Source organism: Cupressus sempervirens, chromosome 7 (assembly GCF_028749045.1).
Source record: "Cupressus sempervirens isolate cs-2001-9-10 chromosome 7, ASM2874904v1, whole genome shotgun sequence".
NCBI lineage: Eukaryota > Viridiplantae > Streptophyta > Pinopsida > Cupressales > Cupressaceae > Cupressus > Cupressus sempervirens.
Window position 1 is genome coordinate 813,402,592 of NC_143124.1, and position 24,404 is coordinate 813,426,995.

At 35.8% G+C, this 24,404-nt stretch overlaps 1 protein-coding gene across 1 annotated transcript in view; it reads right to left on the minus strand.

The window, feature by feature from the left end:
* LOC149549881 (uncharacterized) overlaps nucleotides 1-11,902 on the minus strand; it is a 33,319-nt gene extending 21,417 nt beyond the window's left edge. The window contains exon 1 of the mRNA XM_089793099.1: nucleotides 11,397-11,902. Coding sequence (XP_089649225.1) covers nucleotides 11,397-11,819 — 423 coding nt within the window. The 5' untranslated portion in view covers nucleotides 11,820-11,902. The remainder of the gene's footprint in view (nucleotides 1-11,396) is intronic.
* Between the last annotated feature and the right edge of the window lie 12,502 nt (nucleotides 11,903-24,404).

Below are 24,404 nucleotides of genomic sequence, written 5' to 3' on the forward strand. Positions count from 1 at the left end.
TGTCTATGATCAATGTGTTCTTCTCAAGAAGGGGCATGACAACTCAAGCTTGTTGGAGCTCAATTCCATTGGGTGAAAAACACATATTTTCTTTGTTTTCTAATTTCAAATCTACTTATTGGTGTAGACACCTAAAAACCTTTAAAAAATAAAGTATTTTTATTTTCTGAAAAATTCTTGATGACATCATCATTTATTAATTAATTATTTATTTAATTTATTTATTTATTTTTATGCCATTAAATCCCTTTATCTTAATTAAAAATATTTAATTAAAGAATCCCCCCCAAAAATGTTTAAATCCTATTTAAACATTATTTCCTTATTTATTAATTATTTAATTAATAAATTGACCAAAAAACCCAAAATAAATAAAAAATTTATTTTTTGCCCAAAACTTGGCCAATTTCCTTAAGACCACTAACCTCTTCCAAAATCTTCTAATCCTTCTTTAATTTTGATTAAAGGCTAATCCCATCATTTCCTACCCCTAATCCCAACTCAAAATATTTAATTAAGATTAAATATTAATCCTCATGTTTATTAAAAAAGTTTTAATAAATATCTCCTCAACCCAAACCCTTGAAATAAATAAAACTTTATTTATTTCCTAAAAATCTAATTTATCCTCATCCTAAGAAGTTCTAGACTCTTCTAGAAAGTCTTCATCCTCATCCTAGAAAGTTCTAAACTATTCTAGAAAGTCTTTATCCTCATCCAAAGTCTAGACTCTTCTAGAAGATGTCTTTAAACCTAATCCTAATCCCCTCCTAACCTTGTCACATTCTCTAAACATGGGTTAAGACTTACTAACCCAAGCCAAAGTTAACAAATATCTCCTCCTTCACCCACCCTCATTAAATGCCATCCACTTGCCTATCCCTAAGTTAATCCTAAACCATCCTAATCCATCCTCTAATCATTTGCACAATCCTAAGTAAGCTTAAAACCTTCCTAATCAAGCCCAAGTCGAAATTCCTCTCATCTCCTTCAAAATATCCCAACCATAAAACTTTATAAAGCCCACTAGGCCATAAATGACTCTTCCAAGCCCTTTTATTGCTCTTACAAGCCATTATGAGGGTCATTATGAAAATTTTATCCCTTGAGCCTCCTTTGTTGACTCATCCTTCCCCTTTCCTCCATTCTCTCACCCTGTGACATGTGTCACTCCCTAATTGGCTATAAGGAACCACAATCCATGTGCTCTCCTCTCATGCAATCTGAGCCCTCCATGAGCTTTTTCCCATCTTTGCATCTTAGCCCTCAATCCCTCAAGCCTCTTGCCTATAAATTGGATCCTTCCCTTTTGCAAAACAACACAATCCATGAAGTAAAGTCATAATGCCATTTTAAGCAGCCATTTTACATCAAAACCATACACTCACACCCAAATTCCAACTCCATTTGAAGCCCTTTTTGAAGCATAAAATCTTGAGCATACATCCTATCTATTTAGACAAAGCCACTCAACAAGAGAGCTTCTTATTGAGAGAGTCCATTAATGGCTCATATTCTCAATTGAGAGCTCATCTTAGTCCATCTTGAAGTTTATGAATTTTGTTTAGTTTGTAGAAGCTTTATTTAAATTTGGTTTCTATTAGCATACTAACATTGCTCATATACATTTTGGCACGCCCGATGGGACCCCGCATGGGTCATCTTCATTAGCTTTTTTAGTCAAGTTTTGTATGTCATTTGCTAATTTTGGCTAATTTTGCTTGTTTTTGTGATTGGTAGGATTGTATAAATTGGTTTTGTAGGTCCACATGAGCATGAAGAAGACAAAGGAACTCATAGTCTATCTCATAGTATTTGCAAATTTTTCAAGCTTATGGGTGGACAAAGCACTTGGAATTCTTCTTCCTCTTCTTGTCTATATTCTTCTTATTCCATCTACTTCTTCTTCTTCTTCTTGTGGGAGATCTTGGCCATTTTTTTTTAAAGAAGCAAAATCATACACACTTCTTTTTAATGCTTAAAATGAACCCCCAAATCATACTTAAATCCATTAAAAATTAAAAATTTGCAAAAAAGAAAAAATCTTTTAACAAGTGAAACTAAACCAATCCAATCATTTGCATCCTTGCAACATCAAAGTTTTAGATGCATTCATGCAAAGTTAGGAACACTTCATTTTTGAAAATTTAAAAAGAACTTCAAGTTTCCATTTCAAAAGGTTAAAAATCAACACTAAGTGCACACTAAAATCTAAATCAAACTCAAAGCATCAATCAAGGATAAAATGAACCTCATTTGCAAATATTTTAAAGTTCTTTTAAAAATCTCATGAAAACTAAGAGTCCTAAATAGTTGCCAAAAATTGTCCTAAAAGCTTTGTTATTTGTTCCAAACAAATGTCTTGTTGCAAAATTTTGAATGTTTTTTAGATTTTTCATGCATCAAAACAATCTAGGAATATCATTTTTGGGCTTAAAATATGCAAACTAGAACACAAAATCTTGAATGAAAACCAAAGTCCAAAGAGTCATTTTCACTTTTGAGTCCAAAACAATTTTGAATGATCTAAGGTTAAAACAAAGCACTTCAAAGTTCTTAAAACAACACAAAAAATCTCAATCTTGAATGCTCAAAGGAAAAAACTTGAATGTTTAATCACTTGTTTTTGAATGCATGTTGATAAACACACTCTTGAATGCCATGGATTAAAATCAAATTTTTCTTGAATGCATGACTAAAACAACAAATCCAATCTTGAATGCCAAGGATCAATTAACCATTGCAATATCAAACACTTCATTTGGAGCTTTTAAAATTGAACAAAACAAATCTCTTTTCCACATGCAATTTAGACAAAGTTTGATTTTTGGACATTTAAGAAACTTCGTTAAGTTAAATACAAATTTGCAAAAATCAATTTGAGTAGTTCTTTGGACTCACCTCTTTTCTAATCACCCATCAATTCAACCATTGGTTGCAATCTCAACGCCATCTATGGGGATGGGTCTACTTGAAAAAGGTGTTAAATGTTCCACAATCTAACTCACTCACTTGGTCTTTGAAAGTTTGCTTTAACTTTATCAAAATTCTTAAATGACCAAAACTCTAAACTAAATCGATCACACTTCAAGTTTGGGCACTAAAATTGAACAACTATTGACGTGGAGGGCCTCCGGGCGCGCGCTTGAAATCGAATCTTACACATCTTTGTTTTGGGCTTAAAAACAAAATCACACCAACTCTTGAATGCCTTAAAGAAAATTAATCGATACTTGACGTGGAGGACCTCCGAGCCCGCGAGTTTACCTTTTTGTTGACCCTAACTCTTCTTTTTGTTTTCATTCTTCATTCGATTTTGCTTTGTTCGCGCATTTCAAAGTTGGAATTGAACATTCTCTTAAACATGAGTGCTTGCAAAGTCTAGATCAGCACAAATAAGAGTCAGTTGGTAAAAGAACAAGCGTGTTTTTTAGCCCAAGGTCATCCAAGTCTTCTCTCCCCTTGTCATCTTTCGAGGCCATCTTGGGTGCATAAAATTAGGATCCAAAACCTTGTTTCTTTTTAGGAGGCCTGCTTGGGGATTTCATCACCCCTTGGACGACCTTGACTCCAGCGTTCTGACAGAGTATAAGAACCGGGAGGTGAATCGAAAGACACCTCTCTTGGGATCAAGATTTTGTCACTCGGGCTAAGCCTCAAGGAACTTTATACCCTTGAGAAGTGAAAGAGGAGAAGTGGGTTACCGCTCCTCTCGACTTTGTGACATCTTTTTGGCTTCATCTACGGATTTGGGCCTCACATACCTTGAGTATATCGAGGACTCCCTAGCTAAACCAACTGTCATCCTTGTAGACAACCATCTAAAATGTTAATGTGTTTGAAGTGACTGATCGAAACATTTGTAAAACATACACACTCATTCGCGCAAGTATCACATTCTGGGAATCAAAACTTCTATCTGATTGTTTCTAACTATTGCTTGGTCTTTTACTTATTGAATGCATGTTTGCCAAACTTGGTCAATCCTAGCTTAGGGCACACTTAGCATAGTCACTGCCTATTCCAAAAGTTGAACAAGTTGAAGAAAAACAACCAAGATCTCTCAAAGCTAAGCAGATTCAGGAATTGATGTCAGAGCAACCCAAACCCAAACAGAAGTTTCACAAAGTCAAACTCAAGCCATCTCAGGCATACCAAGAACTTTCAGCCAAGAGAAAGGAACTAACACCAAGCCCTCGAATTGCCAAACTCCACAAAGCAGAGGACAAAGCTGCTGACGAAGCCCTTCAAGAGGCCTGGTTAGATCGCACAATCCAATTTAACCAACATCCAGGAGTTAACAATGCTTATGCCTTACCAACCAGGCATGATTTCTATGATTAGACCCCCTTGTTTCTCCACATCTTCTTCCATAAGCTTCACTTTTGCATTAGAGTCATCTTTGTAGGTAAGCTAGCCATCCTTAGTCATCCCCTTAAAGCATTTTAGCTCATTCATCTCATTTAGAACCAAACCATCTAACCAGCAATCAAAACCTCACATCCAAGCCTTCAAAATTGTTGTCACCTTGCCAAAAGTTTGCCATTCCTAACATCTTCCAAATCCACCAATCTCACCCAGGTTATCCCTTTGACAGAGCTTTGTCTAGGGTAATTTAGCTTTGTCACTTGTTATCCCTCATCACCTTGAGCTAAAGGTTGGGATCCACAAGTGGTCAATCTCGTGTTCTTCCTAAAGGATCATCAGTCAATCCTTAAGTTGACACAATCACCACCAAGCTTGCACATAGGAAAGCAGACCTTTCGTGCTTTGGCAACATATCTTTGAAGTTAGAATCCTCAACCCAATCCTCCTTAGGTTTTGTCATACAGCTTTGCCTCAACCTAGGAAATCATTTGCATAGAAAAGCCTTCCTCTATTGCCTCCATCAGCATTGTTGCATCTCATACCTAGGAAACATTCTGCATTTTTCATGCCACCCGTCACTCGCTTAGGCAAGAAGAAGGAAACAATGGAGCCCTATCATTTGGATCCAACAGTATCACTCCCCTTGAGCACTCAACCATCCTTCAACCCAGAGAACGCTATACCATCACCTACTAACATTGAAGCTTTCATGAACCAACCAGGAAATGCAGTATTGGTGAACGCCATTATAGACAAAAACAAGGAAACAATCATGGCTAACTTTCGAAGGGACAACATTGGAGCCTTCGACTTTGGAAGACCTCCCCCCTCATCAGATCCATCTCACCCCTTGTTCTTCTTCAAAAGGGCACATTCTCCAAATTCATAGGAAACATTCAATGCATGTGTGTAATGAATCAATGATTTTAATGACATCCACAAGAGCAAGCAGTCTAAGAGACCGCCCACAGCCTTTAGCAATTTCCATATTCCTTTCCATTTCCTATCTTTTATTATGAATCTTCACCAAAACACCAATAGTTTCATTGGTCTTGTCCTTTTCAAATAATTTGTGCATATTGTAAAGCTTCAAGATGATTTCATATTGAGCTCAAATATCATCATAAGCTACACATTCTGTAAGAAAGTGTCATTCAATTTCAATTGTGCCCATCTTACAAAACATGCAAGTTTTATCCTCCGAAGCCTCTTTGGGCCTCTTCCATCTACCTACCTTCCACCTGAGATGATGTGATCATGTCCTTAATTATACCACCTATAGTCTTGCTTTCCATTAATAGTAGCCCCTAAAAACATTTTCTCACCATGCTCTCTAGTTGGGTTGAACTCTTGAATGTAGTAAGCCTTTTTTGACCAATGTTATTAGTCCACATGGCACTTTAGAATTCTCTATGACAACTTTTTATGTTCACATTTGTATTAGGACACACATGTAGTTTAATGTTCCATTTATTCAACCACTTTTAATTTTGCTTTGTCAAAGTTTTCTTTCAACGGTCAAGATCCGTTTCCTTCACAATTTTCGATCGTCATTGATTATGCATTTTTTCAACCTTCTTTAAAAAATTATGCAACCAAGTTATTGTTGATGTCTCCAACGGAAAAGTCTCAACCTTCGCTAAGAGAATATCATAAGTTACAGAGGTTTTAACTTTAAGATTACTTGTGATTAGGTGCTTCAAAATTCTCTTTAGTTGTTTCCATCCACAGTTTGACATGCTGCCACCCCAAACCTTGCAGCCATATACAAGCACTGATGTCACCCGCAAACCGAAAAGAGTCTTCTTGGTTATCCAATCCCAAAATTCAGTTGTTATGAATCTATTCTAGAGTAAATATGAGGCTTTCCAACCCCTATATCCTTTTCGTTCTATGTGTCTCCCAACATAGCCTTCAAAAAGGAACATAATATGCTTTTCTTTTCTCCTTAAAGAGAAAATCATGATTTTGGTTTTGGTAAAGTTCACTAGCATCCCAACCTATTGGCAAAAGTTCTTTAAGGCCCCTAAAAGATCTCTCAACCCTAGAGTTGTATTTGACATTAACATAAGATCATGAACGTACAAAAGAAGTTTGACAACATACCCAACCAAATGAACAGCTTTCCCATCAGCTTATAGCCCAAACAAGGTTGGGTAAAAGTACATCCTTGTTTAACACCAATGTCACTACCAAAGTATTTGGGCCTTCTTTGACTAATTCTAACTTAAGTTCTAACTTTGTCATATAATCTGTGCATTGTCGTTTTATATTCATCAGTATTACCCAATTCTTCCATTTTATTCCATAGCTTGTCTCTATGTAACATGTCAAAAGCATTCCTAAAGTCTACAAAACGACAATAAGCTTATTTTTCCTAATGCTTCCATGTTTTCTCAATTAAATGTCCAAGAGTGACACAATGGTCAATAGTGGAATGTCTAGGTTTCAAACTCACTTGTCATCTTGCCCTTTTTCCCTCACCTTCTACCAAATTGTTGATTCTTCACTCTATCGCACTCCCAAAAAAAGTTTGTCAAAAAGTGGGTTAACCATAACTGTGTGGTAGTTAGATGGATTATTGATATCACCACTCTTCAAGAGGGGAATAACCAAACTATTTGTCTAATCCGCCAAGAAACCATCATGAATGACATGATTGAAAATTCTTTTTTATGTGAGGTGCAAGGATTTCCGCTCCCCATTTTAAGATTCAGCTTGCAGCCCACAATATCACTAGCTTTACCACTTGCCAATTTTTTTTATCCCTAGCTTGATATCATAACTGTGAAGAATTCCTCTTGTGCATTCATTATGGGAGGAGTGTTTTCCTCTTATGGACATACATACAACTTTGCATACTCAAAACATTGTGCTTCTATAGTAGTGTTCTCAATTCGTTTTCTCTCCTACTGTAACTCTTTCCAAAACTTTTTGAGATCATGCTTTCCAAGGAATGTTAATTGTTCCCTTCTTGTCTTAACATACTCTTCTTTTTTTGCTTGAACCAATTTTGTGTGCCACTTCTTGAGTTCCTTGCTAAGTCTTTCCCTTTTAAAGATATCTTTGATGCCTTAAATTCCTCATCATAACATGGATTTGTTAGAAAAGTATTAGTCCTCTTTCTACTACATGATCTTTGACATGCCTTTGGAGCCTCAAGGACTAGAGAAATGAGGAAGCTACTATAAACCTACTCACAATCCTCATTAACCTTGTCATCCACCAAGAGGGTATTTATTTCATTAAATTGGTGCTCAAGCATTGCATTGAAGATGCTCTTGTTCTCCTAATTTAAGAGGATTCTGCCTTTGTTAGCTGCTTTCTTTTGCATGTGAGGATCTTATTTATTGTGTGGACTATTTCAAGCCAAGTCCAACTTAACAAATAGAGGCATGTGATAGGATTTCATCTCTATAGGGCATACACCAATGTCAAATTCAAGCACTCTAGTTGTAAGGTTTAGTAAAAAAATCAGATAATCAACCACAATCTGCCCATTATATGTTTTGCATGCGATACCCCCTGAATTTGGCCAACCTCACATCATTTTGCAAATGACCATACCAAACAAACTACACAACCCTAATAGTTATGTTCCAAAAAGGGAGAAACCTCTATTAGCATCTTTTGAGGCTTTTTTCCAAAATTGATCGCTGCCCTCTCCCAACCATAGGGGATTGTTATCTCCTTTTTTGCTACCAATCAGTTGTAAGGATTGATTACTAGTTGTCTTAGCATTGAAGTCCCCCACTAACATTATGTCAATAATGGTGGTGAACAATGAAATATTTTTTAAAATTAATACATATGGATCCTCATTATCTAAATTCCACCTCTTATAGAACTTAGAGTTTTGTGGTGCAAAGTAATAGGCAGCCACCCTCAAAGTTATGTTGTCCACTGTAATTTGTAACCAAATATAATGCTTATTTGGGTCTTCCTTTCCAAATTTTAATGTCTTACCATTTCTCATGTATAAGCATTATAACCCTGCCACAACCTTTACCTGTCTCAGTCTCTTTGTTCCAAATTGAAAATTTCTTGTAACCTTCAAAATCTAGTACGTTGCAACCATCATGTTAATGTGCTTCTACAAGAATGATAATATTTTTCCCCTCTGCTATGGGCTCCACCCTAGGACCTCTTCTCCATGGATAACCTCTGCAGTTCGAACTCACAACACTTTAGCAATTTTGTGGGGACCCTAATTCCCATTTCTCCTTCGAGGAACATTCACTAATTTTGGCTTTTCCATTTTGCAGCCATGCCTATTTTCCCCCATTTCTTGTTGCTTTTACCTTTTCCCACCCCTTCCTTTGTTCTTCCTACTAGGAAAAATTTATAACTTCTTCTAGATAGAAATGTGTGCCTCTAAATAACCTTCTATTTCTCATAATCATATTCTTATCATGTACATTTTTCAAGGTGACTCAAATGTGTTTGCCTCTCCCTCCATCTATCCGCTTACCTATCCTATTTGCTTGCTGAATACCCCTTTCCACTTCAACTGATCTCTAAGAAAGTCCCTCACTAGAGTGTGAGCTATCCCTTTTTCTCTGAAATCATTCAAACGTTTGATAATGATATTTGCAACTTTGCCATGCTTGCCTTGTTCTTCTTTCATTTGTATTTTGGCATTCCTTTAGGTTTGTCTGCTGATCCATTAAGAACTTGAGACCAAGATTTGACTTCTTCTATATGTACAGTTAGTTGAGACTCTTCAAATTCCATATCAACCAAGGCTGATTGATTTCCTTTAATTGCATTGTATCCTCTTCTTTCATTAATTCTGATCCCTTACTTACAGTTGATCTTCATTGCTCTAGTTCATGTCTTATGGCCTCTAGTTCTTGTTGTCCCATCTCCATTTTGACCTGCATGCTTGAGATTTCTATCACTTCATGCACTTTGTTGTCATCTTCTGTAATGTCCCCATTTTAGCAATTGACCAAGTGTGTGTGCGTTAGCCTTGTTCTACATGGTCCCGAGGGCTAACGAAGGGTTTAATGGGATCTTGGAGTGTTTTGGCCTAGTCATTTCCAGTTTGGGCCAAAACGAAGTTGATTTACTCAGTTTCAAGCATACTTACTATTTTTAGTAAGTCGGCAGGACACAGTGCAAGTCAATTTTGGTGATTGGATTCGATACTCCTCGGTGAGAGCTTTCCGATGAGCTATCACTCGCATTATTCGGAGTTCGATTGCTAATACATTTTAATGCCTGAAGTTTTATTAAAGTAACGTCTAATTTAATTGTAAAATATTAAAGTGTTACTTTAATATTTATTTTATGGTGATGTGTACCCAAGGGAGACATAAGGGGTATTTTAATATATGTTTTATATTACACATCTTTTATCCCACATTGCCCATATGAGTTGAGCGGACCCGTGGGAATAGAATAAAAGGAAGCATCTGTGGCTTCATTAGGCAGGTGGAATATGAGACGAAATTGGTATGTGAGTTGCAGCTCAGTTCTTGGCATTTGAGGACGTCTATCCTCTCTTGTAACATTCTAGACGTCATTCCCTTGGGGTTTGGCCTTTGGAATTCTTTGTTTTTGGCTTCATTATCAGGCAGTTTAGTTGCATTTCCGGCTACAGGCAGATTTGGTATTTTGCTCATATCTTCTTCACTACTTGTCCGACGCTTATGCCGCTTTGAGGGAATGGTATTACGAAGGTAGTGGACTGATTGAAGGACAAAGTATTGTAGCAGCAAGTTCGTAAGCATGGGCTGGAGTATTATGACAATATTGCTGAAGTAATTAGTGAGTTGATAAATCTGCCATGTATTTGGTTTTATGAATTCTGAAAATAACATTTTATTAGCAGCAGTTCATTTCCACTTTGCATATTATTGTAGTTCCTTTCTTGTTTATGTTGTATGATACCAATTCCATGCATGAAACACAACAAACAAATAAAAGTTTGATTTCCGGAGTTATAAGGGGTTTTAAGAAGTTGAATGCAAACTGTTTGACATAATTCCTTTCAGCAATTTGGTTTAGTTTTTTGGGATATCCAGGGGTGCCCATTACATCTTCCCAATTACTCACTTCTATAAACTGGATCCTTTTATTATATCCATTTGCTCCTCTACGTATAGTTCTGAAAACCAAATTAGTGGTTTGAAGTTGGGCTATAGAAAATATTGTCTAGTTTCTCTTCAATGCTATCCACACTAGTCGTTGTGTATGTCTCTCCATGATGCACAAATAATCTAAGGTTCTAACTAGTTTTTGCCTTTTTTTTAATCCTCTTGATTCCCTTCTCTTTCTGCCATGTTTGCTCCACACTAATTTGGTGAATCAAGCCCAAGATTCCATTCACTTGCAGTAAAATCATTGCAAAACACTTCTTATGCGATTTTTTTAACTTCTGAGTCTACCTGCATCTTAAAATAACTTTGTACTGTTTCACATTTACCAGCATCAGTCTTTTGGCTGTATCAACTACCTTCTTTTGAAGGAAAGATTGCATGACAGCTTCCCAAACCCTTGCTGAACCTTCTATAGTGACCATAGGTTGAGGTGTTGCATGTCTGTCTGTTTGTTTGTATAAGGCTTACAGCCCTCCTGCTACGGAAGTTTCAGCATTGGACCCAGCAGTTGAAGATTGGCGTTGAAATTAGCAAATCCCATCATTCTTGGTTTAAAACAAAAGGTTTATTACCTACTGAATGATGAGAACCAACTATATTTGGTTCATGACAGACTACTGTTATACTCCCTTCGACTCACTCTGCTTGAGTCCCATTGTTTTTAGCTTATGCTTAAACCGGTCTTCTGTACTGTGCCAGATGTGGTTTATGTTTATGCCAGATTTGTTTTAGTTTGCACCAGACTTGGTTTAGAGTCTAGACCATTATTGGAAACGGAAAGCAGATAAATGCGTTGAAATAAAATAAAATAAAAAGGAAGCGGGAGACGGGACAAACCCGTTGAGAATAGAGACCTTAAAATCAGGGAAACCCAACCATACAACTTGAATTAAAAACATAAAGAAGATAAACTTGAATACATACCAATTTCGCAATCTGCTTCCAGAAGTTGGGAAGAGGCTTGATTTTGTAATAAGCATTTTGAAGAGCACTATCCTGCTCCTTGCTCCATCCCTCGCAGCTCGATCCTCCCAAAAGTGGCCTGCATTCCTTCTTCTTCTTCACGTATGCCCTTTCTTTTTTCAAACACTCGTCATTGTTTTCCTTACCAGAGACTCCGTCTTTAGTGAGGCATGTCTTCTTCCTCTTCTTCGCCCTCTTCGTCTTGTCATGCTCCTCGGGTGTAAGGGGATTTGGCACAAATTCAGTTGGAAAGCCGGAAAGATTGTAGAGGGTAGTCGCATTGTCATTGGGGTTGTCACAATCGTGTCGGGGTGAAACCCTAACGGATTTTCTCTGTTGTTTAGCGGCTGTGATCTTTTTTCGCTGGAAAGCGTTGCGTGCCATGATAGCAAGATGTGCGTTTGGACTCTCGCCCAGTTTCAGCGCACCTCAAACATTTGAATTTCATTTTGAGCGGGCAAAAGTTAGTTCTGCCACAGATACTTTCATTCAATTTAATTTTTCAATTCAATTCTCCAATCAGCGAAACCTCAAATTTTATTTATTTTTTAAAACTTTTTATTATTTTATAAATCATATTTTTCATTCATTTTATTGACCACATTTGGTAGGGAAAAAAATCAATATTATTCAACAAAAATACAAATATTTTATAACAATTCTATATGAATGTATTAATTATAACTTTCAGAGTGATCAGATTTTTCAAAAAAAAAATCATTTTTATCTTCCGGCCAGCTACGGTGCAACTTATTTGCACCGAACCTGCCCGTCTACACCCCTGGGCTGCCCTTACTCTGATGTCCTTCGCTGACAGAACAGTTAGCCAAATATTTCGTGTCGTGCAAAATTGTTAGTCAGCAAATAACTCTTTCCATGAAACTTTAATCATTTTTAAAACTACAATACATTTTATATTATATGGTTTAATTTAATTGGATGCGCATAGGGAATCGTAAATTAATATTTTAATTTGCTGAAATTTGTATGAAATTTGTAAAAATTAAACATAATCTAAAAATTAAAAATAATAATTAATATTTATTTTTATAAAAATAATTAATATATTATTTTATTAATATTTTGTTAGAGCAATTTTAAAGTTAGTTAAGGTTACCTTCAAATTTTAGTTTTAAGTTATGATTTAAAATAATTTTAATTTAGTTTTCAAGAGTTTTGTTTTAATTATAAAGTTCTAAAGGAAAACAAATGTCATTTCTATGTTCACTTATTTTTAACCTTTAATTTGATTTGTCATCCATTTTACAAAATGTTTTAAATGATAAATATAAAAAATTAAAAATTAAAAATTACTATTACATTTAAGTCTTGTTTTAATTTTAAATTGTAATATATAATTAATTTTAATTTATTCATAAATATCTATGGTTTATATCATTCATAACATTTTAAATAATTTTCTTTTTATTTTATGGTTGCAATTAAGATTACATTAAGGTTCTAGGTTGAAGAGTTACGGATTCATTATAATTATAGTTATAATTTTGATTCAATTCAAGTGAGTGTTAAGGTAAGTATAATGATTTACAAAATTTAGTTATACTACGATTCTCTGTGTGCATCCAATTAAACCATATAATATAAAACATATTCTTGTTTAAAAAATGATTGTAGTTTACAGATTCTAGTTTTAATTTGTTGCCATCATTGAATGCATATATTATGTTTTTTTTTTTTTAAATCTTATAAATTTTACACATTAAACTAAAATTTAAAATATATGAAAAGATTTAGTAAAATATATGAAAAGATTTAGTCAAAAAAAATATCTTAAATATTTTGCATGAAAGAGTTACTTCGCTGACTACGGCATGAATTATTTGACTGACTCTATAGGAAAGGACATCATAATATTTTTTTAAAAAATCTCTTTATTTTATGGTTACAATTAACATTACATTAAGGTTTAAGGTTCAAGGTTGAAGAGTTACGAGTTAATTATAATTAGAGTTATAATTTTGATTCAATTCAAGTGAATGTTAAGGTAAGTATAATGATTTACAAAATTTAGTTATATTACGATTCTCTGTGTGCATCCAATTAAACCATATAATATAAAACATATTGTAGTTAAAAAAATTATTGTAGTTTACAAATTCTAGTTTTAATTTGTTGTGATCATTGAACGCATATATTATGTATTTAAAAAAAATATATCTTATAAATTTTACACATTAAACTAAAATTTAAAATATATGAAAAGATTTAGTCAAAAAAATTATCTTAAATATTTTGCATCAAAAGAGTTACTTCACTAACTACGGCATGAATTATTTGGTTGACTCTATCAGGAAAGGACATCATAATATTTTAAATAATTTTCTCTTTATTTTATGGTTACAATTAAGATTACATTAAGGTTTAAGGTTCAAGGTTGAAGAGTTACGGGTTAATTATAATTAGAGTTATAATTTTGATTCAATTCAACAAGTGTTAAGGTAAGTATAATGATTTACAAAATGTTATAAAAACAATTAATACAAAAAAATACTTTAATTTTACTTTTACATTTAAATCTTACAAAAAATATTTTATTTTTATTTTTGCATTCAGGTCTTGTTTTAGTTCTAAATTGCAATATATAATTAGTCTTCATTTAGTGTTCATAAATTTATTTTTTATATTATTCATAATATTTTTAATTAATTTTCTTGTTCTTTCATAGTTGGGACTATGATTAGATTAAAGTTTAAAAGTTACAATTAAAGGGTCAATCATAGTTACTATTATAATTAGGGTTACAATTTTTATTAGAGCTAGTGTTAGGGTAACGATTGAAGTTACGTTAAGAAGTATGATTAGTTTTGTGATTAAGTTTAGAGTTTTTAATATAATTAAATTTTGTAAATCAATATCCTTACTTTAACACTCGCTTGAATCAAAATCATAACTATAACTATAATGAACCTTGAACCTTAATGTAATCTTAATTTTAACCATAAAATAAAAAGAAAATTATTTAAAATGTTATGAATAATATAGAAAATAGATATTTATGAATAAATAAAAGTTAATTATATATTACAATATAGAATTAATACAACACTTAAATGTAAAAATAATTTTTTAAATTTTTTTTAAATATTTATCATTTAGAACATTTTGTAAAATGGATGACAAATCAAATTAAAGGTTAAAAATAATTGAAAATGGAAATAACATTTGTTTTCCTTTAGAACTTCATAATTAAAACAAAATTCTAACAATTTATGAAAACTAAATTAAATTTATTTTAAATCATAACTTAAAACTAAAATTTGAAGGTAACCTAAAACTAACTTTAAAGATTTCTCCAATAAAATATTAATAAAATAATATATTAATTATTTTTATAAAAAAAAAATATTAATTATTATTTTTAATTTTTAGATTATGTTTAACTTTTGCAAATTTCAGCAAATTAAAATATTAACTTACGATTATTTATGCACATCCAATTAAATTAAACCATATAATATAAAATGTATTGTAGTTTTAAAAATGATTAAAGTTTCATGGAAAGAGTTATTTATTGATTAACAATTTTGCATGGCACGGAATATTTGACTGACTGTTCTGTCAACGAAGGACGTCAAAGTAAGGGCAGCCCAAGGGGTGTAGACGGGCAGGCTCGGTGCAAGTAAGTTGCACCTAGCCGATGCCTTATCTTCCACCTCACACAATTTTAGACAAAAATAATGTCTAATCAATATTAATTATCACAATCTATTCTTCTACCAAGTTCAAATATAGAGTTAAATGTTCTATATTTCTTATTTTAAATATATTTATTAGTTTTACATTAATGTTTATTTTTGACAATTGTAAAACGTTATTTCTTTAAGTTTACATGTACTATGTCTTACTAACTATTATTTTACAATCTTGCTTTAGTTTTTTTTTAATACCATTTTACAAATTGTAAAACTAATACTGCCCCTCAAACTTACTAGATCTTTTGGTAGTTTGAATTAAGTAATCACCAATTTATTTTTAAAATTAAATATTTCAACTTATAATTAATATAATTTTTATTGTTATTTATATATTTCTTAAAATAACATAATTATTAATATTTTTAAAATTCCCTTCAACTCTCTCTATTATTCTACCTTTACTTGTTCTTGTTCTAAAATGTGAGCACACTTCTATGAGTCATTATATCCAAACTTACTCAAGAATGAGGTCTCGAATGGTGGCTCGTAGCTCTGTATTCATGGAGTGCAAGGATTTGTAAGGAAGGCCCTCAGTTTTAACTTAGTTTGTCCCTATGCAAGTACACCATAAAATGAGAGATTCAAAAATTAAAATATGCATGCAAATGAAGATGCAAGCTAATCTAAATGAACAATTCAAAGCAATGTAAGAAAGAAAATCTAATCTATGAAAGGAAATAACAATGCAAGATTAATCTATGAAAGCAAATATGGATCTAAGCTAATATTAAATGCAAGGATGGATCATGATGATAGAAGTCATGGATGCATAAGAGAAGAAGACAAGAAGATGGAAGTTCTCCACAAAAAGCTTTAATGCTCAAACTCCTTCTCCAAAAATCGCTCTCCAAACTTGCAGCATAACAATAGCATAATCGTGGATGTCAAAATGAGGGGAGGGCTCTCCCTTATAAAGAAGAATGGACGATTAAAATTAAGAGGCAATAAGATTTAATCAAGGGTGGAGAAAGAATGATCTGTGGGAGACAAAATTCCACCAATGAGAAAAGAGAAAGAAAATTAAATGGAATCTCACTTAGAAATATGTGCATTTAAGTGTAGAGGAAAAGAGAATTTATTTAATTTTTATTTATTTTATTTCCTTTTTCAAGTAGGATTTTATTTAATTAAAAGGGAGCAAGTTCTTTTAATTAAATATGAAATATTTAACTAAATTTAAAAAAGTGATTTTTCTCTTAATTAATTAAATGTGGATTAATTATTGAATTAAATGAGAGGTTTTTTTTAATTAAATAAGACTTAAGATAAGATTATCAAACTTTAGGAAATGTTAAAATAATTGAATTAATTACAATTTGATCAAAGAAATTGATTTGAATTGATTTGATAAAATACTACAAACCATTGATTCAGGAAATTTGATAAATTGAATAATGGGGGCCCATAGTCTAGGCAACCATTTAGGGTGCATACATTTGCCCCTTTTTGACTAATGTGTGATCAATTTGGGAACACATGTAATCAAAGAAAGAAATTGAAGTGTGAGATCGATTTGGGATCACAAAACAACCCAGATGTGTGGTCGATTGAAGAACACATCAGGACAAAGAATACAAAAAAAAATTGACTTAAAAAAATCAAGGATTAAATTGAATCAAGGATTGAAGTTGATAGGTGTAGACACCTAAATTTGATTACACTCCTTTAGTAATCCTATTTAGTTATCTGTAAAGGCATCATTAATTAAATTTTTATTTAATTAATCATTTGCCATCCCTAGTTGATTAATTTAATTAATCATCTATAGTCCTAATTGATAAATCAAATAACCTATTATTTATCAATTAAATCCTATTCTTCTATCTAATTCCAAAAATCCTCATTTATTAAATAAATCTATTTGATAAATAAAATCCTCAAATCTAAAAACCCCTAACTTATCCCTAATCCTCCATTTAGCCTAATCCACCCCATCCACCCATACTAACCAAGCTTAGCCACTAACTCACCCACCCTCATTAATGCCATCCACTTGCACATCTCTAACATCCCTAATCTAATCCTAAACCCAAGCCTAATCCACTCCCTAATGTTGTCACATTCCCTAAACAAGTTTAAGACTTTCCTAAACCAAATCAAAGTCTCCCCTCAAAAATCTCAACCACCAAGTCATGAGTGCTCTTACAAACCATAAAAGACTCTTACAAACCCACTCATGACTCTTACATCCATCTTCCACACTCTTCCCTCTTCCACACTCATTCCTCTTACATCCCTCTTACATACTCAACCCCACTCATCATGCCTTTAACCAACCCTTTACCCTACCCTCTCACACTCATCCTCCTTGTGACAAGTGTCACCTACCCATTGGTGCTAAATAAGCACAATCCATGTGCTCTCCTTTGAGTGCATCCTAGCCCTCCTTAAGCCTTCATCTCTCCTTGCATCTTAGCCCTCCATCCCTCAAGCCCTTAGCCTATAAATTGAATCTCATCCCAAGCCATTTCAATAACAATCTTTGAGCTAAAGTTACCATGCTATTTTGAGAACCAAAGCCATCAATCTTACTCTTATAATGCCAAATTGAGAGCTCACAAAGCTACCAATTTATCATTATCCACCTCCATTGAAGCAGCTTTTGAGCATCTTGAGCATACATCCACATCAAAGAACACATCTACAAAATCAAGGAAGCATGAGTGTTTCCTTTTTTGGGTTTGCATTCCTTAATTGTTTCCTTTGTCTAATCTCATATGTGAATATAGTTTTAGTTTGTGAATGTTTCTCTTATTGCTAATTTTCCTTGCACACTAAAATCTTGTTCCACATTTTGGCACGCCCGGTGGGACCCCGCTATGGGTCATTTTTTTTTTTCATCTATTTCAATCTACATGTTGTTTTTACAAACTAACAATCTAATGGTTTATGTTGTTTGAGTTGTTGCAAGGTGTGTTTGCTTGTTTTTGTAGGTTGAAGGACGCACTAAAGAGAAGGACACACCCTTTAAAATTTGAAAATAATAAAAAAAATAAAAAATTCTGAAAAAAACCCGCGTCCGTCGGTTCACTTCGCGCAGTGTCGTCTTCGCAGTTTGGCGTCTCCGCCTGTTGTCTCTGCAAAACGTCGTCTGCGCAAACTCAATCGTCGTCTGCGCAAACTCAACCATCATCTTTGCCATCTCAACTGTCGTCTGCGCAAACCCAACCATCGTCTCCGCAAGTTCAACCGTCGTCTACGCCTGTACAACCGTCGTCCGCGTGAGCTCAACCTCCGTCTCCGAAAGCCCAAACTGTCGTCCGCAAATTTTGGCATCTCTACCTGTCAAACTGACGTCTCCGCCGCCACAATCTGCCAACTGTCGTCTCTGACGCTGCCAGCTACTTTCTTCATCATACTATCGTCTGCGCAGATCAGCATCTGCGCAGATTAGCGTCTGCGTAGATCAACGTCTGCACCTGTTGTATTGTTTTCCAAGATTTGTCGCCTAGTTTTTGGCTGTCTTGTCCAAGCCATTGTCTTTGCATGCTTTCAAAACTCTAACAAATGAACCTGTATGTTTAAGAACACTAGAAATCACTAAAAATTAAATTTTTATTTTATTTTAAAAAAAGAGTATAAATCAAAATTTGACTTTTAGTGGTAATGTAGGAAATAGACCATTCTAAGCATTTTTATGCATATTAAAAAGAACAAAAAAAGTTTTAAAAAAATTCTCCCATAGTTAAGCTTTCATTTTGGAAGATTTTGGGTAACTAATCAAATTGCTTTTTTGTCTTATTGCAGGTTGGAGCAACGAACTTAATCATGTTTCTTAGATTTTCCTTGGAATGAAATTGAATGTTTAAGCATTTTTCTTTGAATGAATGTTGTTCAAAAACACACTCTTGAATGCCATGGATAAAAATCAACCTTTTATTGGAATACATGCTTAAAACAAACAAACTCAATCTTGAATGCAAAGAATCAATGAATCAATGCAATATCTCACACTTCCAATTTAGGCTTAAAACACTCTAACACAATCTTGAATGCCTAACAATCAATGAACATTGCACAGTTTTGATGCATCTCAATGACGCTCGCATTTCTTACGTTGACGAATTCTCAATTTCTATTATGTTGACGACGTTGTCAAGTTGGAATGAACATTGCATGCCATAATCACAAGTGTCTTCAATCATAGCTTACAAAATCTAAATCATCAGATGGAAAAGAACTCTGCCTTTTAGCCCAAGGTCATCTAAATCTTCTCTCCCCTTGTCGCCTTTGTAGGCCATCTTGGGTGCATAAGACTAGGATCCAAAACCTTGTTTTTAGTTTTAGGAGGCCTGCTTGGGGTTTCATCACCCCTTGGGACAACCTCAACTCCAGCGTTCCGACGGAGTATAAGAATCGGGAGGTGAATCGAAAGACACCTCTCTTGGGATCAAGATTTTGTCACTCGGGCTAAGCCTCAAGGAACTTTATACCCTTGAGAAGTGAAAGAGGATAAGTGGGTTACCGCTCCTCTCGGCTGTGTGACATCTTTTTGATTTCATCTACGGATATGGGCCTCACGTACCTTGTGTATATCGAGGACTCCCTAGCTAAACCAAATTTCATCCTTGTAGAAAGCTTCCTAGGATGTTGGTATGTTTGACGTGCTTGCTCCAAAATTTTCTCTGCTTGTTTGTTCATAGCTTTTGAATGAATGTTTGCCAACTTTGGTCAAAATCCCAAAAAAGCAGAAATCTCCCAGCTCAAGGCATACTTAGCGTAGTCACTGCCTCATCAGAAGATCATCCAAGCTCGCTTAGTTCTTTGCTTTAGAACAACCTCAAATCCAAAGTCCATCCAAATCAACCCCCCCCCCCCCCCCCAGCCAACTAGAAACCCAATCCAAAATCACACCCAAGCCTTTAAAGAGTTGTTGTCACTCTGCTAGAATTTTCTATCCAATCAATCCTACCAATCAACCAATCTCACCAAGGTTATCCCTCTGACAGAGCATTGTCTAGGGTAACCCAGCTTTGTCACTTGTATCCCTCATCACCTTGAGCTAAAGGTTGGGATCCACAAGTGGTCAATCTCGTGTCATGCCCATAGGATCATTAGTCTATCCTCAAGTTGACACAATCTCCACCAATCCTGCACATAGGAAAGCAAAACTCTCACTTTTTGACAGCATGCCCTTAAAGTCTTCCATCCACCAGAAAGCCAAAAATCTCCATCCAATCCTCCTTAGGTCTTTCATACAGCTTTGACTCTCCCTAGGAAATCTTTCATCAGCCAATCCAAAATCTGAGCTTAATCCAAATCCAACCATGAGCTTCCATGTTCATCCATATGCAAGACCCCATCCCCATCAAACTCATCGTTAAAGCATGAAATACCCATCCTATCATGATATATTCGATCGTATTGTCTTGGCTCCTGCCACCTCCTATTCCAATGATGAGGAAGATCTTATTGACTATGAAGGGTATCTTGAGAGCCTTAGAAACATTCCACCAACCATCCCCCAAAATCCAAGAGTTATTCCAAACTATCTAGTCATGCCATCTGATATCCCAGCTTCTCCTCCATCACCCAATCAACCAAGCTTCCAATCTTCCACCCCCATCACACTAGCTATTCCTGTTAATCCACCTCCACTTCTGACACACGAGTCTCCAAGGAATCTCCTAGAAGAAATACAAGAAAAGTAGCCTCCAGCAGTCGGTAAGCCATGTCAGCTAATCCAACCATGTGAAGTAGTCAGTGATGAAGCTTCCCCATCTATAATATCACCTCCATCTCCCATAGCTATCATCCCCATACCATCCATCAAATTGTTTAAAATCCTTCCACTTCCCACAAGCATCAAAATCCCACCACCTGTCAAATCCCTCCAAATCCTATCCACCTCACCTCCAAGCATTTCCCAAATCTCCCATAATGACCCTTATGCATCCATCTTCTACTCACCCATCTCCACTACTGAATCTCCCATCTATCCATCCGCTGCCTTTGAAGAGTCCATCCCTTCACCTCCTATCGCACCATCCATCCCGATCCAATCCTATCAAGATCCTGTCCAAAAGCATGTTGATATTCCCCAAAGGATAAATGAAGATATCCTCACACCATGTCTTCCATCCATAGCACAGTCACCATCCCCTCCATCTCCAAAACCTCAAGCCATGCCTCCTCTACTGAAGGATATCTTTTCATCCCATCAACTAAATCAAGATCCTATCCTACCATCTCCGCCGCTCCACGCTTCCATCTTACCGCCTATCCAAGCTATTCCACCATCTAAAATCTACCCTCTTGGTTCACTTACATTCATCCATGGTGGCCTCCTCTCAGCAGAAGAATTAAGAATAGTATCTCCCTATTGCAGTACATCTAATAAAGCACTTCCACCACTTTCTGCAAACAAAAAGTATCCTCAGCTAGTTCAAATGCTCAATCGATGGCATTATCAAGGTCAAGGTTTAGGACCACAAGAGCAAGGAATCATAAAGCCTATTATTGCACAAAAGAATCCAGGATTTCATGGTCTTGGATATGTATCCAAAGGTTCACCATCTAAAGGTATTGGTACACCACACCCCCAAACCAAGCCTATCTCCAAACCCACCATGCCAGCCTCCCATCACTCCTTCAAAAAATCTTATGTCATCCCCCCTCCACCATCCTTGCAACCCAAAACAACCTACCATATCCTCCCTTCATCCGCTAAATCCATTTTGGGTCGCTATGTCCCAAAATCTACCATCCTCCATGCTCCTATCAGCCATCATTCAAATCCTATTCCATCTGTTCCTATGCAAGATCAACAAAGGCACATATCAGGGCACATCATCCATCATCATCCCCTACATGCTCTTCCATATCCTCTTCATCTCACAAAGCTTCTCCTAACCATCTTCCCAAATCTTACCACAGCAATGTGAATGCCAACTTCAAAATGCATAAAGCTAAAAATCCACATCCTAGGCAATCATATGTCCATTTAAAAAGACATACTCCAAAAAAGAAAAATCCAATCAAAGAATACAAAACAATGCAAAAGCCTATAAAACAAAAATCCAAAACCATGTGGATCCCAAAGAAAAAAGTTGAAACCCAATGCATAATGGCATCCACTATTGCTAATCCTCCATCCAGTGACTCATGTCCCCCATCTCCTAACTCCATCTTGGGTGCCTATATCCCCAAGCGTGCTTCTACAAATCCTCCATCAAGCCCACATCTACCATCTATCCCCCATATGCTCTTTTCACACCTATCCCAACATGTACCAATGTTGATCCTACAAGCATCCCAATCTCATGCTCCTTTCCAGCCTTTTCATCCCTCCATCTCCTACAAACCAATCCCATCTAATCCAATCTATTGCATAAATCACACATCCGGTGTACCAATAGCTAGCAACAAAATTGAACATTCTAATAGCTAGTGAAAAATCCCAAGGAAAAAGCCAAAATAGCTAAAGAAAGCCAAAATCATTCCAGCTAAGTTCGAAGTCAAAAATTCACAAAAAAATAAAGAAAAATAAAGCGTCCACTGGTGAAAACTTGGCAATTCAAGCACCTTGGACAAGTACCATGATGAAAACTTGGCAAACAAGCGTCATGCGTAATCCAGCCATCCCCAGCTTAGCCTATGACCCTCATGCTTTTGGTCATCTCTTGACATCCAACTCCATCTTCCAATCTATCCACCTATCCTCCACCCTCCAACTTCCATCTCACACCATTCACTTATCTCCTGCAGCTCCAACCAACCATCATAGCTATCATCCATCTCCCTAGCCCCTCAGCTTTTTTTTCATCCGAGCTTTAATCCTATCACATCCATCATAAGACCTCCTTCTGCATGTCATCTTCTGACTGGGGGCATTGTATTCCTTGGAGATCTTGTCTTGTCCATCCTCCCTTGTCATTGGTATCTAGCTCTAGGCTATCCTCATGCAAACCCAATGTCATCTCTTTATATCCATCATAATCCTCGCTATCTACCATCCTATCCAGCCATCTCATCCTACTCCTCTAGCTATCCTTGGTCACAAAATCTTCCATCATCATTGGGATGCATCCTCCCCAAATCCATATCTTCTGTTATCACCCCATCCTTAGCTTTCGCATCTCGCACAACATTGAACCATCTCGCTATCCTATCATCCTGAGCTTTTGCCTGCTTGTAAATATCTTGGTCCATCAGCTTGTACATCCTCTTTAGCTTAGTATCATTGTATCTATCTGGCTTTCGTGTTAGTTCATCCTTGGTCAACATCTTGCACACATCGCACACCTTGGTTAGCTATTCCAATGCATCCTTTAGCTAGATCTCTTGTCACCAAAGTGTTATCCTTCTTAGTTCAGCTTGCCAGACGCATCACTCATCCCGATCCATCAGCTTAGGTGCTCTCCGATAGATCCTTGCAGGATATAGCTTTCCTCATGTCTGATCTTGGTTCGTTAGTACCTTGTCCTACCCATCTCATTGGCAAACGGTTCTCTTTTGGATTTTCTCTTTCTTTTGATTTGGGATCTTCCCTTTTGGGTCTTGAAATATCTTTTCCAAGCAATCTCCTTGTTCCCTCCTCAAGGTTGCCACGATCTTCCATATCATGGTATGCTGCAAATGGGGCAATTAGAGCGTAAGGTCTTGATCATGTCTTTCGCTTGTTTTTCTTTTCTGCTTGTGGGTTACCTAGTGTCGTTTCCACGCTGCTTCTTCTGGGATTCATGTGTGATACTGGGGCAATCCTTGCATGTTTGTTTCGAGTCAGTTCGTCAGTCCTTTGGACAGTTGGTGAAAAGGCCTTGATGTTCTTGGTAACCTTGGAAATTAACCAAAAGTCCTATAGCAAATCTAGTGCTCAACTACATGGTGGTACTTCTCTTTGAAGTATCCCCCCGCTCAAAAATCTTCAATGGATTCCCTTCATCTCCATTATCCCCCATCCATATCCAGCACCTATCCCAGCTTATGCATCAGTATCTCTTTGGATCACTCCTCACGCTTAGCTTTAGGGATCCACAATCCTAGTCTTAGGGATCCACCAATCAAATCAATCCACCAAGCCTCATCTTTCGAGATCCACAATCCTAGTCCTAGGGATCTTCGAAACCCATCTTCTGCCAATCTGACTCTTTGAAATCCTGTTGCATCAGCTTTATCATTCTATCATCCATCTCCCTACCACGGATTCCTTTTATAGTGCTCCGCTCCTCCATCCCCCCCCCCCCCCCCCCCCAATCCTAGAAAGTCTCAAGCTTGCTTTACTTTTGTGCCTCTGATTTCCCTTTATCATTCT